General features: G+C 38.8%; 2 protein-coding genes across 2 annotated transcripts; both read right to left on the reverse strand.

The window, feature by feature from the left end:
• Positions 1-3042: 3042 nt before the first annotated feature.
• cd164 (CD164 molecule, sialomucin) lies at positions 3043-12726 on the reverse strand. The gene is made up of 6 exons (XM_061746679.1): positions 12525-12726; positions 11721-11795; positions 5832-5894; positions 5349-5447; positions 4161-4241; positions 3043-4039 (listed from the first exon to the last, which is right to left on the reverse strand). Exons 1-6 carry the CDS (start codon positions 12592-12594, stop codon positions 3873-3875), a joined length of 555 nt encoding a protein of 184 aa, XP_061602663.1. The 5' UTR covers positions 12595-12726; the 3' UTR covers positions 3043-3872.
• Positions 12727-15012: 2286 nt separating this feature from the next.
• ppil6 (peptidylprolyl isomerase (cyclophilin)-like 6) lies at positions 15013-19885 on the reverse strand. Its single transcript, XM_061706942.1, has 8 exons — positions 19803-19885; positions 19550-19645; positions 17942-18130; positions 16477-16539; positions 16135-16282; positions 15464-15523; positions 15235-15370; positions 15013-15124 (listed from the first exon to the last, which is right to left on the reverse strand). The coding sequence occupies exons 1-8, from the start codon at positions 19878-19880 to the stop codon at positions 15013-15015; spliced, it is 882 nt and encodes a 293-aa protein (XP_061562926.1). The 5' UTR covers positions 19881-19885.
• Between the last annotated feature and the right edge of the window lie 195 nt (positions 19886-20080).

Below are 20080 nucleotides of genomic sequence, written 5' to 3' on the forward strand. Positions count from 1 at the left end.
TAAAAGAAAAAAAAAAAAAAACCAAGGGAGCTTGACTGAGTTTTAATTACATGAAAGACAAACGAAACACCGAAATTTGATAGACCACATTTGTTGTCAGGACAGTTGTAACTGTGGCAACAGGGCTAAACAAGATCAGCCAGCATCTACTCCTCCCACTAAAAGCTCAGAGGAAGCTGACCAGTGTTAAATAAATAAAAAAAGGGGAAAACAGCCATTTGTTTAACAACGTTCAAACTTTATTGGTTTAACATTTTGAAACTAAAGGCAACACCAGAAAACAAGGCAAAAATTAAAATGCTTGAGAGACCCAAAGAAACAATTATTTTGTAGCACAAATGAAGCACAAAAAACATTTCAGGAGGCGTTATTGGCACTGTCAAGTGTCTACATATGGCTGCTTGTGTGTGTGTGTGAGAGACAGTGTGTCAAAATGGGATAAGAGGGAAAAACTCGTACCAACAGGACTGATGAGCACTAACAGAATAGGTCATAAAAATGGCGCTACAGTGCGTGCACTTAGCTATAAAGCCACAAGGCAGAGGAGGCAAAAGCCAATTACTCATCACTCTTTGATTTAAACACTGAGGGTGAAAACTGATCGGTGAACCTGCCAATGAGCAAGCAAATCTGAACTTCAAAATAAGACATGACAAAAACAAACACACAAACAAAAAAGCCATCAAATGCAGCAGTTGTGGAGTTCAGGTCATCAAGTAGGGAAATGTTGCAACAGAGAAAAGATATCTTTTGTTTACAACATTACCAGTGAGTTTTGTTACAAAGAGCTGATGAGAAGTTGTTCAGGCTGTAAACTTGATTCAGCGATGTGAAACTTTTGCCGTTCGTAACATTTTTGTTCTCGAAAACACAATTTAGTCTGAATTAAATAAACACTGAAGAAGTCAATTTGTTTTGCATCATTTAAAAAAAAAAAAAAAACTTGCCTAGTCATTGCCTGGACAACTTATCACTTGCAATTTGTTCTGTGGTTTTGAATCAAGAAGTTAAGGCTGAGTGTGACAAAACATACATTTAAGCAGAATACGACACAGAACCATTTCACAGGGGCCTGAAAGTGCTGAGGAATCACTGACATTTGTAACACGTGTGGCACATCACGACCGTATAAGGTTATCAACTGAATAAGGCACTTTTCCTTAAAAGGTGCACGGACTGAGTGATTTGTAGGAGAAGCTGCAACACAACCAACACCAGGTATCCGAGGATACCACTAGTGTCACGGCATAAGACGATGTCAACATGCTGTGCTGCGTTCATAAGGAATGCAGCTACCATGTAGAGAGCAGACTGCACTCAGAGGACACAGCAGCCCAACTCAACAGCTGTGAACGATGCTCAAAATATTTATCTGAATTTGGCCGAGACGAGTCCACATGCAAGAGAGTGAATGAAGCCAAGGCCGAACTCTATAGCCTACCTGCCAGATGTAGGTCTTTGGGCTGCGGTGTAAAGCCACACGGTGACTATTAAAAGGCGTGTTAATTGTGAACAGCAGAGAGCATGCAATCTGAAGTTACACAAGCAAAAAAAATAAAATAATTGCATTCATTATTTTTCTCAAATGTATATGGTCATCATCTATTAATATTTAAGAGTATTAACACAAGCATCGGATTTTTCTCCCCCCTGGCTGACCCGTGACAGCATATACAAAGGCAAAGTTACAAAACAAAGCTCGTCAGTGCAATGCTCAATTTCCATGCCAAAACTGAGGACTTTGGCTTAATGCAAACTACTTCAAGTCATTCTTCAACATACGAGTTAATCACAAATAACCAGGTTTTTTTTTTCTTTTTTTATATGTACTGAAATTCTTAAGAGCATATGCAATGAGAGCGATAAATTACAACTCCAAGCATCTGACATGCATTAATGAAGGGGGGGGCATTTTAACAAAACCTGGCTGACACCAAAACCTCAACGAGAAAATGTTCTGATTAAAATTTCTTCATTTTGTCTTTTCCTTCAACAGTAATCTCGAAAAACAAAAAAAGAACATGGATATTTACAGGAGGGACAAACAGACATTAAGGGGAAAACAAAAACAAACAGTTAGCAGCTGGCTAATTAGAAGACTGAACATGAGCGTCAATAGTCATCTTGTTGCAATTCTGCACTTCACTCATTTACATCTAAAAGTCAAAGCTGCAATGTTCTTTGACAAAACCAACTCAAAACAGTCCAACATTTACTTAAACGCACTCAAATACTCATTTTCAACTAAGACCAATATTTTGCCACTTTTTCTTTTCAAATGTACACTCATTTTCATGACACCTACAACAACACATTTCCTACCATGCATATCGTTTCTTAAATTCAGTTTATAACATGAGTACGAGGAGGGAGGGAATTAGATGCAACAAAAGTGAGTGTACATTTAAATTATTCATTTCACAGTCACCAGTGGGATGATCTCAGATATACCACACCGATAATCACTCAAAGGCCTTGCTCAGTTTGTAGGTACCGCAGATGACTTATCAACTGAGTTCTTGAACAATAAACGACTCTTCAGTCCAGCTGGGATACAACAGCTCTCACCAATATCAGCACTGCGATACCGTTACAAAAAAAAAAAACCTAATGACAACACACCCCAACGAGGAAGTGAGGAATCATCATCATCATCTTCCGTCACTCGCTTTAAATTATACTGGACATTAAAAGGCACTTCACTGTCCATATCAACAAAGGTGCATGCCATTTTTTTTCTTTTTTTAAATCCTCTCATTCTCAATTACATACATTAAGCAAGCCACTCATATTTCTGAGATATCCTACAATCAATTATTCACTTTGACCTTCCAACTACTCCACGGAAAAGAAGGGCCAGGTCCACATTAGCATTCCCGGCTGGAAAAGATTTAATGGTCAGAAATAACAGCTGGGAGATTTGTGGTTCTGAAATGAACAGGATATACAATTTATTGCATCAGGCTGCTCTACTGGAAGTTGGTGTTTGACATTTTTAACATGTTGTATTGGGTAAAAGATTTCCCTGGGGAACTGAACAGTAGAAAAAAAAAAACACCCTACACGCCAAAAGAGACGCTCATCAAATAAGCCTTTTTTTTTTTCCTTTTTCATTTTTCCACCTCCTCCTTTTGGACCGACGTCAGATGACTCGATGCTTTTATTCCCTTGTAAATAACTCTGCCTCTTTCACACAATCTATGACCACATATACATGCAAAACAGCTGCACAGAGAATTTCAACAGACCAAAAGCAATTCTGAATCATCTGTCGTCACATTTAAGAATAGCTCCTAACTCAAACAGTGCTTCCAAATCAGGTCATATGTTAAAAAAAAAAAAAACTGAAAAAAGAGGAGGAAAAAGATGTAATCCACAATTTGCAGTTGCATGACTAAAAATCATCACGACAGCTTTCCTGTATACATCACTAATTATTTTTCATGTGGCGCAATTAACTGAAGAAGGCATGTGGGAAAAAAGGGCTGTAAATAACAAGCCCACTCAATTTGCTGAAAAATGCTCTTTGCAGAATGACTAATGGCATTATGGTGGGGGGTGGGTCGCTACCAGGTGATGTAATCCATTTGCTCAAGATCTAAATGCCAGTCAGAGATCTGTTGTGTTGTGCAAGTTGAAACTAAATTAATTATACATACAGCCATATGTGGGTGCCTTTATACACACTTCAATGACAGAAGGTCCAAACAAGAAGTTGCATAAATGGCAAAGATTTAAAAAAAAAAATAAACTGCTTGGAAACACTGTTTGAGTCCCCCCTCATGAGTGTGTGTGCTGAGTGGGGAGTTTGCTCTGAAATGGTTCTAGTTGGTGGTGATGTCGAATGACGCAGATCCCAAAGTGCAGCCACTTCAGAGAGTGTGGTAATTACGGTCCTTGGACTTGCAGAATTTGTAGAGGAAGAAGATCACAGCCTGCAGGCCCAGAACCAGCACTATTCCACCAATGAAGCTTGCAGCATCAAACGTTGATTTCTTCTCTGGGGTGGAGGATGTGGTACTGGGTGGTACTGTTCCAGCTGAGATACCAAGGCAGCACAAAGGAGAATGAAGTATAGTTACATATGTTAATACCAAAAAAAAAAAAAAAGAACAGATTAGAAAAAAAACAAAACTTGGGTCTTATTATTACAGACTTACTTGAAGTAGACAATGCAGCCGTAGAGGTGGAGGTGTTGGTACTTTGAGTCGGTGCAACAGTTGTAGTTGAAGTATTGCTTGCTGTAGTAAGATCAGAAAGGACACGTTCATTAGCCTTTACAAGCACAGGCTGTGTGATCCATTTCAATTTATAATCCTTAAGACTGATTTGACAAAACCTGGCTCATACAACATAACAGGAAATTCCATATCTGCTTATAATGTGCCCAAGCAAACACTTTTTTCGGGCTGTCAGTAAAAAATGCCCAACAGGATGCCCGAATTTCCCCACACCAACACAGCAGAGTACAGTGAAGGTGGTAATTTGTTGAGAATCCCAACAAGTGTAGCATTTGACACATCTTTAACTTTAACAACAAAGTTATGATACAAAGTAGTAGTCAAATCTTGGTGATGCTTAGTACGGCTTGAATAAAGTGACTGGAGCAAGATTCACTGCAGCATCATTTCCTGGGAGTTCCCTGTGTATGTAAAGATTATTTGTACCTAGTAAGGGAATAATGGACTCCTCTAAAAGCAACAGCCCTTCTACACCTAAATTATACCCAACAAAAAGGTGTAGTGTAGATTTGGCTAGTGTTCCTACACAGAAGATGCTCTTCCCAGGGCTTATGCTTGGAATGCCGCTTGAAAATCCTGTTCTGCTCATTTCCATTTGTGAATTCACCATGGACCTAAAACTGTTCAAAGAGTTGGATCTTTGGGTACGTGGCTGCAACCCAGAGAACAAGTAGCAATCTACCAAAAAGGCGCTTTGGCTCAGGAGCATTTCAGGTGTCAATCACATAGCAGCAATGTGAATTTGCTGAATTTGAAATGCAGCATCCTGTGGATTCTCAGAGTGAGAAGTTTTTCTGCACCAACACAATGGTCGCCACCTCTCTTGCCTATTTTCAAGTAGTAATCATTGGACAAGAGAGCCCCACGCATTTCTAGAGATCAAGAGGTGCTTAGCTCCAAAAGAGAACTAATTTGAAGTAACTTTGCAGTTCCCTTTTTTGAATGAACATAATACATGAGACAGACTTTGAAATTATTGAGTCTGATTTCATAAAACTGTTGCAAACTATTGAGACTTGAATAAATCCGACATCCAACCCACAAGAAACTGGACAACACAGACTACATGAAGCAGACAACAACCGTGGCTTGTAGAGAGATTGTTACCTGTGGTAGTGCTGTTAGAGGTCGTGACAGAGGTATGGGGGACTGTAGTGGGAGGGAGGGAAGTCGAAGCAGCAGGGGTAGTTGTCTCGTTTGTTGGGGCTTGAAAAGGTGAAAAGGAAACCAACACCAAGACAGGAGGCACAGAGGAAAGCAAGACAAACCACACAACATTATAGTCATAAGAACATAGAACAACAACTCACAACTTCTCTAAACATTGCAAAGGCTTTTGGTTTTATATAAATGCAAACAGATAAGAAAGAAGCACAAACTGCTCAGGTTAACCCATATCACTTTAGTGAGAGAAAAAAAAAAAGTTAGACCCAAACAGAATCTGCTGAGAATTAATGCTCTTATCGTGGAGAAATGCATTTTAAAATATACAAATACTGTTCGACGATTCTCTTGGGGCCTAAAGGAACATGTTAGTGCCAAATGTTAAACTGCTCCAATTTTAAAACCCGGCACCTGGTTAAAACTTACCAGAGCAGCTGGCGTTGCTGCAAGTTTCGTTCGACATAGTCATGTTCCGACAGCTAGCAGGTACTGAAACAGACAAAAGTATCAAATTACGGTAAATAATTTATGCATTATACAAATTAGGATCATTAAAGGGTCATTGATTATCATCTCACTGATGTTTCATCTCATCCTCATTATACAACTCAGAAAGAAATCCAATCATAAACATTGATCCGTGTTCAAAACATAAGAAAAATTATCCAAAACACTGAAATATTTTTGCACATAGCAGCACACTTTTGCAGCCAATGATTAAGCTCGCTTTACATTTGTGCATAGAAGTAGTTAGGCCATGTGACATGCAGTTGAGGGGTTCTATTTGCTTGTCAAACGTCTTGCCCACATCCTGCAGTTGGAGGATAGTGTCCCCACCATGCCACATCATTATTCTGAAGCTGGGCATGTCATGTTTTTGGAGCACTGTGACTGTGGCATACATAATTTATTACTCCAGCTGAAATAGCCAGACAATGGAGAGCTGAGTATCAAGTATTTTCATATTATTCATGTTAATTATCACGGGGAGAACAAACAATAATATAATTAGCAGTATTAGTTGAACATGTGAACTGCCCCTTGCAGATTATTCTTTCTATAAAAACATATAGCACAACTGTCCATTTAGAAACTTGTAAGCAGCATTTTGTACTTTAGACCGACCTTTTATCGACTTTAGTCTGCGAAAACATGCTTTGTTTTCTAAATTATCCATATATTTTGTCGGTTAAGTCATAGATAGTAAATACAGATGTGAAATACATGAACTGGAGAGAAGAAAAGGAAAAAAAATACAAAAAAAAACAAATCAAAACTGAAGATTTTTGTTTGTAAAAGTAAGAAGCTCGAGTGTAAAACAGGAGATGATAAATTATAGTCAAATATGGCTGTAAATCGGAGGACATTTGTGCACTCTTGTGTATCCAGTCATCTAGTTTAATCCTTCAGACATATTACTGTATGATCCTGTCACTTATTAACCATGACAAGAGAGAACTTTGCCCTGCTATCAAGTCTTGCCCATCTCAAATGCAGAGTGAAATGCAGCAAAAATCTACTTTATAAATCACTTACAAAAGGATGTGACAAAAATGAAAAACAGGACATCTCCATTATCTGAACCAGACCTTCGTTCTGTGTGACGGTAACAAAATGAGTCAGTGTGAACATCATGATCTTGTGACTATACATTCTTTTCACGCCCAGTTATTGTGCTATATACACTCGACTGCTGTTGTTCAAGATGTGTGATCACATTTCACAGATTTCACACCCGAATCTGTCACTCCCCTGACAAACAGGAAATTACCATGTCAATTCTCTTATTTCAATCGAACTTCCTTCATGAAGATTAACCTAAACTATTTCCCGGTGAAAAATGGGCTGCATGATGTTAAATGCAAACTTAACAAAAAGGTTGGTTTTGCTTTTTTTGTTTTGTAAAAAAAAATAAAATAAAAAATAAAATAAAGAAAAAAGATAAAGTAAGTCATTCTCAATATTCTAACAGCACACAACCCTTATTACCCTGAGGGTGATTTAACTATTCTCATAAAAAACTAAAAATACAACATTTAAAAAGTGCAAATAATGTCTTGGACCCCTAAGTATAATGTAAAAAAGAAAAAAAAAAAAAAAAAGATTCATTTCTATAAAAAGTAGCAGGTAAGCAGTGCCTTCAAATATAAGGAGTTAGAATTTTCTAGACATGGTTCCAGTGATATTGTTCATGTCCAGTAAGTCCCACATTCTTGGGCGGAGGACAGGCAGTAACAGCATGAATAATCAGTGGGGCTGGGCTTTGCCTTCACGTTTCCTAGTCCTCTCTGCAATATCATTCAAAACGTCAAAAAAAAAAAAAGTAACCAAGTCACGCAAACGTTTGATTACCAGTTAAATATGGACACAGGGGAGTCCATTTGAAACATCCCATATTTCTGTAGGAGGACGGAAGAACAATACACCTGAATTTGTTTAAATTAAAACAATATAGAGGCATTACCATGATGAATACAGGACCATCGACTAAAGAGAGCTGTTTCTCACTGTGGTGCACCTGCTGCTGTAAACTGCCTGCCTAAACCTTTGTTGCTTTTTTATGTAATAAGAGACCTAATGACTCCCACCAAATGGTTCCTGTAAATTTCACATACACCAGCTTTAAAAATCTACTTTGCAGCAGTTGGGCATCTCTTTGTGCAGTCAAAAAAAAAAAAAGAAATAGTGACTCACTATCTTGCGTTTAGATTTTCCACAGCTCACAATGCTTATTTTGTGCTACTTGCATCAGATTAGTCTTCTTCATGCTCTGGCCTTGAATACAAACAACTACCAAATCAGCTGCTCTGCCTTAACCGTTGCTCAGAGAGGCATAGCTGTGTCACTTTGCTGTTGACTCAGTTACGTGAAGTATTTGTAAGCTGTTCGGTTAGAAATCGACTGTTGTCATAAAGCACCCATCTTCTGCATGGCTCCTCGCAGTTGCAGTGTGCAGTTGACTGCACACCCTGCTGCAAGCACTAAAACTGATTAAGATTTAAAAAAATAAAATCCTCTAAAGCAAAATAGGAAAAAGCCCCCCCCCCCCACCCCCCCCCCCCCCCCCCCCCCCCCCTCCTCCTCCTCTCTCTCTCTCTCTAGGTCAAAATGATATTATCTCACAGGCAGCTGTTAAAGGTAGGACTCACTCTCAGCCTTTGCCAAGATGGTGACATTATTATCACCATGCTGCACAGTGTCATGGGCCTCAAGTTTACACCTCTGACTTAAAAGGAGCTCTACACAAGCTGTGACACAATGCAGTATGTACTCAAAAGTGCTACAGAGTTTGCATGTACACGTGTAAAGCTTTTGAGCATTTAAGCTCCAGAAGGCAGGGAAATATGCTCCCGACGCCAAGTTCTTGTTTACAGAAAAGTCCTTTAACCAAAAGATAAATCTGGTGATGACAATGTGGTGGGCGTTTACTCCCGTTTACCACAGCGTGTGGTTATGCTGCACTTCAGAAAAAGCCATCTCAATGGTCAGAGCTGACCTTTCCCGTTTCTGCTCGTGTTTCAAATATGTGAATCATTCTTGTGCTTGTGAAAAGTTTAACTTGTGAGATTTTGCATTAAACTGTCAACGAGTCTTCAGCTGGGGTTGTAAACATGCATAAGATGCTTGTTTTTGGTGTGTAAAGAGTGTCTTTGGCAGGTTAGAGTAGTAGTAGTTATATTTTCTAACAAGAAAAAAACAAAAAGGCTTATTTATTTTACAAAGACGCAGAAAGGATTGCTCATCTATTTTTTGTGAAATAAGTCACATCAGACATTAAAACTTGACAAAAGGCTTACATCTTAATTAAATATCCCCAAAGCTTAAACTTTTTTTATATCTGCGTGTATGCGGTTAGTAAGCTGTTATTTTCTCCAGTGCTTAAAATGCAACTGTAAACGAAAACAAGCTTCTCCCACTAGGGAAAAAAAACAAAACCTTACAAATCTAGTTTTGCATGAATCTGGAAAGCGGCATGCTACTGCAGTCTTGCCAGTCCTGCACAACTACTCAATAACTCATTGAGTCAGCGTGACCACAGGGCCATTAACAGTTGCAGTCAAAGCAGGATCTGGGTGTGTGTGTGTGTGTGTGTGTGTGTGTGTGTGTGTGTGATCTCAAAATATCAACAGTCTCTTCTAAAGCCTCTCTTTAGTGAGGTTGTCAAACAGGCTGCTCCAGTGACAGTGACACACCTGTACTAATTTCAACTGTTGCAGGAAATCAGGTTAGCAATTTGAGATTAGCCGGATCCCAACGTGACACAGCTGAAGCACCAGTAACTTCCATTATTGGGGCTTCGAGGCATTTAAGACCAAAACACTGCACAATCTGTCAGGAACTGTGACCAAGGCATTAATCATGAGATCAGCAATCATTGAGCACATCTTTCATCCTATCTGCACATGCTTTCCTCTCAGCTGTGCTGTTATCCAGAACAACCGAAGGAAGGAAAGCATGAGGATGTTGCAGGTTTCCTGGCACACATCCCCTTGTTTACTCTCCTGTTCATCTGGCCTACGATCACCAGAGGTTCATAGTAGTAGTCCATATTATACATACTGAACTAAAGCCCATCCCCGCCCCCACTAAACAGAAATAAGCAAAATGCAACTTTTAAAATTAGAATTTGCTATCTGTTGAATGAACTTGGGTGATAAACCAAGAACCCAGATAGATTTTATTTACTTCTAATAAATATATTTAAAACACACACACACACACACACACACACAATTGATCTCCTGAGTAACAAAAAAATAAAGTAAATGACGGATCATCTAAACCATGACAGAGTACCGTATATGAAGTGAACGTAAGCCATGTGTAAATGTGAGAACAATCTGTCATGCAGTTTATGGCAGCTGCTCCTTATAACTGAATAATGCATACCCCTTAAGCAGACTTTCAAATTAGATTTAAAAAAAAAAGAACCACTGCAGCCCATTTCTTAACTGCAGAAGTAAGATTTTCCAGTTTGGATAACTCATGTTTTAAACATTTGCTTATCTCACCATGATGCCGTTATAGTGCAGCAATGCTAAGATGAAATGCCATCTGAACCACAATCAGAAATGCTCCACACACACTCAGATAAGGAAAAAGAAAACCACTATTAAACATCTAACATGCCGGTTGTGGCAAGTAGCAGTATCAAATCTTAACTACTATCCAGTTGCAAGTCAATACAAAAACAACTGAATTGTATATCTGTGGTAATTTTATGCCACAGCTAGTTTAAGATAGTGGTATTTATTTTTGGATTTGGACTGCCACCCTTGTGCAGCAAATCTGATGAATCACCTCCACGTTATCCCGCCCGCCCCCCATTTCATCTAAAGACTCTGGTATCTGCTTGCTTTACAACTAAATCCATGATGTTAATGTCAGTCAATAATCACTGAATTCAGTCAAATGCTGGAAGAGGGCCAACCTGAGATAAACAGTGAACGCTATTCAAATTTAGCAGACGTAGGAGGTGCAAATGGTGTGAAAATGTCGATGAAATTACCTTTGCAAATTTCATCCAGCTAGATTTAGAAGGTGAACGGAGACTATAATAACAGTTTAACAAAATCACTTGTTAATTCCAAAGATTGCAGGCAAATTAAACTCAGCAATTAAACTGTGCTGTTCAGTCAGTCTTTTGCAGGTTTATTGCAACCACACAAAAACCCAATTCCTTCCTTCAACAATAAACTTAAGAGTGAATCTTTATAACAACAATTTCTTGTTATTGTTTTTTTTAACACACATAGAAGTAAATAAAATAAAACTCTTTATTTCAAAAAGTTCAAATAAAGTGTGAATTTCCAACCTTGTCCTCTTCCCAATAATGTACTGCTAAACAAGTATTTTATTGACTAGCCACAAAATTGAGGTACCATTTAGGCTTTAGAGAAATAAGAAATTCCTTTCTCCTTTTTGAGTGGAACATGGTTATTCAGTTAAATAAATCTGGAGGTCATGCTATTGGTACTTCCTACAATGTTTTAAGGGTTTATTTGAGCAGCTCTTTCCTTTGTTGGTCTGAATCAGGTATTTCATCTACCATTTTATTTATTCCAAAATCTTAGTTCACCATGGAAATGTTAACATTTTATAAATTTGATAAATGCTGCATGCCTCAAAAGTCTGTGGATAATCATTTTAATTAACAGTGTTAACCAATGTTAACCAAAATAATTTGCGATTAAGATTATCCCACACTATAATCGAGCAACCATAGGTCCAACAAGATCAGCCCTCATAATTTAAGGAGGCACAGATACCAACCTGTACCTCTGATTCCACAACTGGCATTTAGGAGATACTCACATGATGTGCTGCAATTGACCCACTGGCACTCACTAGTGGCTCCACATTTGTCACATGGCAGATCAGTGCATCCATCTAAAAAGAAGTCATAAATCAGATTCAGTTATGATAATTTGCAATTAAAGTGACTTTCAATATGAAACAGTTACTGTGGCTGCACAGAAGTTACTTCAAAGCCTCGGTTTTGAAACGATGATGCCAAATCCTTCACAACACAAACAGCAGGAAATAACCACGTATAATTACTTGAGGCACAACATGTGAATTGTTGCATAAGCCGATCTGGTCCCTCATACCTGATCAATTTAGGTCACAACAAATGTCCTGCTTTTGCTGTCACAATCAACTACTGTGTGCTCTCATAAGTGACATTACTGCGCCAATATTGCAGACAATGTTTCACATAAATGTAATAATTCCAGGAGGGCTAAAGCGAAAGCGTTAAGGCTGATTTATGGTTCCGCGTTACACCAACGCAGAGCCTACGGCGTAAGGTACGCGGCGACGCACACCGTACTTACGCCGTAGGCTACGCCGTCGATTTAACGCAGAACCATAATTCAGGCTTTAGCTGCTCCTGGCCACTGTGGCAATAATAACGCAAACAGGACAGTATTTGTTTCGTTTTGAGGTTTTTTTTTCAGCCAGAGGAAAAAGGAAAAGGGACGTGAGAACTAGTGAAGTATCTGGCCCCACAGCGGGCAGATATTGAGCAACACTAGAGGATAAAGGTGCAGTTTCCCCGGACCTGGCTGCGTGTGTGTGGCCGCTAGCTCCGCGGGGAGAGAGAGGTGACAAACTTACCTGAGTCCGCGGAGATCTGCCCGCCGATCAGAGCCAGAGCTGCTGCCAAAAAAAACACCTTCGGGTACATGACCGCGGCCGACTTACACCTCAGCTTGTTTTACAGAGAGACACGTATGTGCAGGGACACGGCGACGGCGAGTGTTTGGATATTTCTCCTCGTCTCTGCTGCTGCTGCTGCTGCACACTTCCGAGTTGACAGGTCACGTGGCTTCTTATGGGCGGGGCCGACTGACGCGTCATCATGCGCGTCACGAAACAAGAAGTGAGGTCGGTGCGTCCGAAATGCCATAATAAACAGAATATACTCAAAAAGTATATTTAACCCTTGTGCTGTCTTCGGGTCAAGGAAGGAAGAAGAGAACAAGGGAGGAAAGAAGGAAGGAAGGAAGGAAGGAAGGAAGGAAGGAAGGAAGGAAGGAAGGAAGGAAGGAAGGAAGGAAGGAAGGAAGGAAGGAAGGAAGGAAGGAAGGAAGGAAGGAAGGAAGGAAGGAAGGAAGGGAGAAAAGAAGGAAGGAAGGAAGGAAGGAAGGAAGGAAGGAAGGAAGGAAGGAAGGAAGGAAGGAAGGAAGGAAGGAAGGAAGGAAGGAAGGAAGGAAGGAAGGAAAGAAAGAAAGAAGGAAGGAAGAAAAGAAGGAAGGAAGGAAGAAAAGAAGGAAGGAAGGGAGAAAAGAAAAAAGGAAGGAAGGAAGGAAGGAAGGAAGGAAGGAAGGAAGGAAGGAAGGAAGGAAGGAAGGAAGGAAGGAAGGAAGGAAGGAAGGAAGGAAGGAAGGAAGGAAGGAAGGAAGGAAGGAAGGAAGGAAGAAAAAAAGAAGGAAGGAAAGAAAAAAAGAAGGAAGGAAAGAAAAAAAGAAGGAAGGAAAGAAAAAAAGAAGGAAGGAAGGAAGGAAGGAAGGAAGGAAGGAAGGAAGGAAGGAATGAAGGAAGGAAGGAAGGAAGGAAGGAAGGAAGAAAAGAAGGAAGGAAGGAAGGAAGGAAGGAAGGAAGGAAGGAAGGAAGGAAGGAAGGAAGGAAGGAAGGAAGGAAGGAAGGAAGGAAGGAAGGGAGAAAAGAAGGAAGGAAGGAAGGAAGGAAGGAAGGAAGGAAGGAAGGAAGGAAGGAAGGAAGGAAGGAAGGAAGGAAGGAAGGAAGGAAGGAAGGAAGGAAGGAAGGAAGGAAGGAAGGAAGGAAGGAAGGAAGGAAAGAAAGAAGGAAGGAAGAAAAGAAGGAAGGAAGGAAGAAAAGAAGGAAGGAAGGGAGAAAAGAAAAAAGGAAGGAAGGAAGGAAGGAAGGAAGGAAGGAAGGAAGGAAGGAAGGAAGGAAGGAAGGAAGGAAGGAAGGAAGGAAGGAAGGAAGGAAGGAAGAAAAAAAGAAGGAAGGAAAGAAAAAAAGAAGGAAGGAAAGAAAAAAAGAAGGAAGGAAAGAAAAAAAGAAGGAAGGAAGGAAGGAAGGAAGGAAGGAAGGAAGGAAGGAAGGAAGGAAGGAAGGAAGGAAGGAAGGAAGGAAGAAAAAGAAGGAAGGAAGGAAGGAAGGAAGGAAGGAAGGAAGGAAGGAAGGAAGGAAGGAAGGAAGGAAGGAAGGAAGAAAAGAAGGAAGGAAGAAAAGAAGAAAAGAAGGAAGGGAGGAAAGAAAGAAAAAAAGAAGGAAAGAAGGAAGGAAGGAAGGAAGGAAGGAAGGAAGGAAGGAAGGAAGGAAGGAAGGAAGGAAGGAAGGAAGGAAGGAAGAAAAAAGAAAGAAGGAAGGAAGGAAGGAAAGAAAAAAGAAGGAAGGAAAGAAAAAAAGAAGGAAGGTAGGAAGGGAGGGAGGGAGAATAAAAAGAAGGAAAGAAGGAAGGAAGGAAGGAAGGAAGGAAGGAAGGAAGGAAGGAAGGAAGGAAGGAAGGAAGGAAGGAAGGAAGGAAGGAAGGAAGGAAGGAAGGAAGGAAGGAAGGAAGGAAGGAAGGAAGGAAGAATAAAAAGAAGGAAGGAAGGAAGGAAGGAAGGAGGAAGGAAGGAAGGAAGGAAGGAAGGAAGGAAGGAAGGAAGGAAGGAAGGAAGGAAGGAAGGAAGGAAGGAAGGAAGGAAGGAAGGACAATTACTAAGACACATTTTATCTAATTAACAGTAATTTGTATTATTCTATGTTCATAATATGAATTATTAAAGCTATGGTTAAATTAAATAAGTTAATATTTTACCATAATCTCTTTTTCAGTTCCTCTACTTTGAATTCTCCCTTTTTAACAAACATCACACAAGATAAGCATCTTTTGAAGAAAGCATTCCGTTAAAGACCTTTAAACCGTGCCAGTAAATCTTGCAAAAGAATATTGCGCTTGTGATTACATCTTTTAATAGCCTTTCTTAATACTACAATTACAATACAATTTTACAATAAATGTGAGACTTTTTGTGAAGAAAATATTGTTGCATGTATATTTATTCAAGTCAACTAAAACATAGCTTTATTTACTGCATCAGAAACATTGAAAAGCATTTTCAGAGAGGCATCAGAAATAAATTATTAGAAGTTATGGTTTAAAGATGCCACAAGCTGCTACTCTACATGCATACTGAGGTCTTTCATTGCGAGTGGGGGCTTCCTCTAACTTTCTCAGAATGTTGAAACCCTCAACAACTTGCCTAAAATAGAGGGCAAAAAAGAGATTCATGAAAAGTTTATACCTGAACTGAGATCATCAATAATTTAGAAATAAAGTGGGTGATTTTAAAGTCCATTTAGTAACACAAACCCAAAGGCAACATAGGTCCTGTCCATCCAGAGTGTTGGCTGCAAGGTGATGTAGAACTGGGATCCATTGGTGTGAACACCCTTATTCGCCATTCCCAGAATGCCACGTTTAGAGTGGGAAACAGCAAAGCTTTCATCTGAACGCAAGGACCGTTACAAGGTGAATAAAGTATGATTAATGCTCACACCTGCCCAGTATGTTATCATCTTGTGAAAGTCTCTGTCTGTACCTTCAAAAGTTGGTCCATAGATTGACTCTCCACCATTACCTTTACTTCCTGGAGAAATATCTACAAATTTGGAGACACAGTTATTCTATTGTGAGACAACACCTGTGACTATACAACAGACAGAGAAAGATTGTATAATGTGTTAATACTCTAAATTTACACCATCTATGTTCTCTGTGAACAAATAATTAATAATATGACTGCAGCCATGTATTCATTTGGCTTAAAAAGACAGTCATTCCTTCATTGGTGGTAAGCCTAGTTCCTCCTGTGTCCACCAAAGTGTCCTTGGGCAAGACACTGAATCCCCCCACGCAAGCTGTGTGCGTGTGTGGGTGAATGTCTACTGTGTAAAGCGCTTTCGGTCTGAGTACAGCTGGAAAGCGCTATATAAGTGTAAGCCATTTACCATATTAATCCACAATAATACTTCGTTTAAACAAGAAGAGATTGCAAAACTGAATTCATAGAAATGATGTCCAAATAAATAACTGATGTCTGATTCATGTCTTTGGCTTCAATTGCACCATGTGTAGAGATAAAATCAGAGCTCAAAATCCCAGCAGCTATTGAAGGATGTCAGATCATGTGATCTTATTATACAGTACATGAGTTGCATTTTGATGAGGTCCTTGAAAACTAAATGACGACTGAGTTGGCTGTCACAGTACCTCCACCTTGCACCCAGCCGTTTGGCACAATTCGATGAAACAGCGAACCCTTGTAGCAGAACGGGAGGCCATCCTGGGACAGTCCCTTCTCTCCTGTGCACAGCGCCTCAAAATTCTTTGCTGTCTTTGGACACACATCTGAGAACAGCTGAGAAGAGGACAAACCTTGTTGGTGATCACACAATGATCTGTGGTGATCATGTTTAGTTATATCTCAAATGAGAACTACCTCCAATGTTCACTTAGCTCAGAATTTAAACGAAACGAAAAGATGGAAAAGTGGAACACGTTTTTATAAAGAAACAGTTTAAAGATATGTTTATTTATATCGGGATTCCTTACCTCAAACAAGAATCTCCCTACTTCTTCTTCTGCTATCTTAATGTCCATGAAAACAAACTGATGCTATAATGAAAGAACAGAGGAACACCTTTTTTCCAACACCATGGATCAATTTTGTATTATCAGAATATTTTCACAACATAAAAAAAGAAGGATACGCAAAGTGAAATAACACATGAATACATTTTCATTTTTTTAATAGAGACTTATTACCTAACTTTCGTAAGGATCTGTACATTTATAAATATAAGTATGACTCAATCCTCTGTACATGTTTGTCCTGTTCAAGTTACAGGGTAAATGTTTTCTCAGATATAAACAGACTAATAAATCTAACCTTCCCTGAATCTCCAATGTTCAGAAGACCTGAATCAAGCAATTAATGATGGTTTTATTTCATCAAAAGAGCAAGATTATTATTATTATAATTTTGTTTTTGTTTTCTTAAAGCCACAACTCTACACAATCTGAGTTTATTAAAAATACTGTTATCAAAATAAATCAATTAACAGAACAGCTTAAAAAGCTACTGGATGATTTCCAAAGATCTTACAATTTGCTTGTCAATAGTTTGTAGTGTCACCGACACGTTTTACAGACATGAAACCATTAATAAACTTCCAGGTAAGGACACTAGGAAGAAACTCAGCTACAGAGGTCCGCAAATGTTGGCACAGATTGGTATAAAAAAACAAAAACACCATGCATGACCTCTGAAGAGGTTCAGACTGACCTGGAAAACTATGGAGCGGTGTTTTCTGTACCATACACTGCACCCTGAACCATGACTAGCTACATGGACAATAGCCAAGAATGATACCACTATTACACAGTAAAGGCACAAAACGGCAAGATTAATGTTTATCAAAATCATGTATCATTGGAAGAGGAAACCAGAACACAGATTTTTGGGAATGCAATGCACTATTTTGTTTAAAGTAGACCTAAAATACATTTAAAGAAACAAATATTATATTTACAGTAACACATCTCAGGTGTTCTATCATGCTGTGAATCAAGGTACAGGACATTTCTAGAAACAAGCAATATTAGCAGCTGTCATTGTTTCAAAATGTTCTGCAACCAAGTATGGAAGTGAGGGGTACAAACAATTGTATGTGGGGTACATTTAGCATGATTTCATAGTTTCAATACTGTGAAAGTTCTGTTTAGATTCATTTTGATCAGTAAATTAATTTTTTATTTCATTGAAATTCTGCGACCCCTGCCTCCCCGTAATTAGCTGGGAGCAAACCCCTGTGATTACAGGGTTAAAGATGAAAACGGGTATAGGAAATGAATGAATGAATGAAATATTATGACAATGCAAAATTTGTCATTGTTGAAAAAATATAATATACGAAGATTTAAGATAATATGATACTGAGAATTTGTCAGTTTTGAAAGGGAAACATGTAATTATTTTGTGCTCATAGTTGTTATTTATATGAAATCATTGACTTGCCCCAGTCTTCTGGAGGTGTTTGACGTAGTCGTCCTCAGCGAGAGCCGTATAGAAGGCCTGCGGGCGAGTGACAGTGAAATCCCACTGCTTGTTGGCCCAGTTAGCAAGATCCTTTTCATTACCAAGGAGAAGGCCGTTCAGAAAGCACATCAGGCTGCTGGAATACTGCCATATTTCACCACACAGCTCCTTGAATCACAGGTTTGGAACAATTATTGGGTTGTGATTCAGCATTTCAGAGTTTCCTACAAACTACAAACAACAGCAATATTTTTGCTGTGCCGGCATAAAGCATCACAACACTGCAATGTGCTGCAGTCTGCACAGTCACCCCTTTTATTCATAACAGCATTATCTTTCATCTCAGATAATGTCATCACCATGAAGTAAGTTACCACTTTTTTCCCCCCATTATGTTTGAGTTGTTATAGATACTTTGCAAATTATTCAAACAAAATTTGCAACATCTGAAAAATCAGTTTAGGTTGGGAAGTTTTCCTAACTGCAAACACCCTTTCTTAATCTTTTGGGAACTGGTAATACTAGTTGTTCCAGTTTTACAGGAAAACTGCATCCATTCTTGCTGAAATCAGGATTTTAGCTGCTCAGCAGTCTGTGGTTATCAACAGATTTTGAAAACAGGCAGCCGTGTCTTGTCAGTACAGGTGTCATGACCCTGTCTGTCTCAGACAAACACAGTATGTGTGTCAGTCAAGTGGATCATTGTTTAATAGATTGCCCATGCTTTTACTTGGATTCTGTTGCTGCCCCAAACTATTTTTTACTGAATAATTAAAATCTGAAAACTTCTACCTTTGATTCAGAGTTGACAAGCTATGAAAAAGAAAAATGTTCTCTTTCTGAATAATTAGTGGAGCCATACAGAAGTGTCAAGTAACGAAGTACAAATACTTCGTTACCTTACTTAAGTAGAATTTTTTTTTTTATCTATACTTCACTGGAGTAATTATTTTTCAGACGACTTTTTACTTTTACTCCTTACATTTTCACGCAATTATCTGTACTTTTTACTCCTTACATTTTAAAAACAGCCTTGTTACTCTGTTTCATTTTGGCCTTTAAAAAAAAACTATCCAGTTAAATTGCTCCATCCGGATAGAGTGAATTTGGTTGTGGTTGTGGCACAGATGTTCTTGTCCAGTTTTGTTCTTACATCCCTCAGATTCCTGCAACTAAACTTGGATGTACATTCCAATAAAGGTTAGGATAAATGATAACATGCCTCTGAAGTTTGACTTTTTGCACCATTACAATACTTATAGGCAACTAGTCATCATATCTCCTGCTCTCTGAAACACATGTTAATGCTCAATAGTACACATATATGGTTCTTTAATATATTTGCATTATACTAAGATGCATTCATTTTCAATGGCTTTTGTCCTTAATGGCTTTTTCTCCCTTACATTACTTTTACTTTTATACTTTAAGTAGTTTTGAAACCAGTACTTTTATACTTTTACTTGAGTAAAAAACTTGAGTTGATACTTCAACTTCTACAGGAGTATTTTTAAACTCTAGTATCTATACTTCTACCTGAGTAAAGAATGTGAATACTTTTGACACCTGTGGAGCCATATGACCTACCCTTTTCTTGTTGCTCAGATACATTTGCCAATCAAATTCAAGAAGTGGTTGGATTTTGGGGTCCAAAAATGTCTCAGGAAACTTCTGTTTCAGTCCCTGTAGTGACATAAGTAGGCGTTGTTAGTGTTGAGGTGAAAATAAATCAATAACGGAATGTTATGAACCAAAGGAATCTTACAAAAAGGTATAAATCATTTAAACATAATAACATTTATCCAAAATGGCTACAACAGGCTGAAATATGATATTTTACCTCAGCAATACTTTTGGCAACGTGAAAATTTGGGTCTTTAATTAAGCCAACAATTTCTAAGTACATCGGTGATCCCATGGCTGGAAAAGTCAACGCCTCGTTTCCCTGGCAACAACCACTAGACGGCGCTTAAATGTGACGCACATTTACGAACGTTGGGCTTGGACCGGCTTTGTAATGATGCTTTCTTTTTTTACCACTTTGTGTGTCTGTGATTAATTTAGTGAAAAATATAACCACCCTATAAGCTAATTGTAACGCATTTTAAGTACTTGAAT

This window comes from Cololabis saira, chromosome 18 (assembly GCF_033807715.1).
Source record: "Cololabis saira isolate AMF1-May2022 chromosome 18, fColSai1.1, whole genome shotgun sequence".
NCBI lineage: Eukaryota > Metazoa > Chordata > Actinopteri > Beloniformes > Belonidae > Cololabis > Cololabis saira.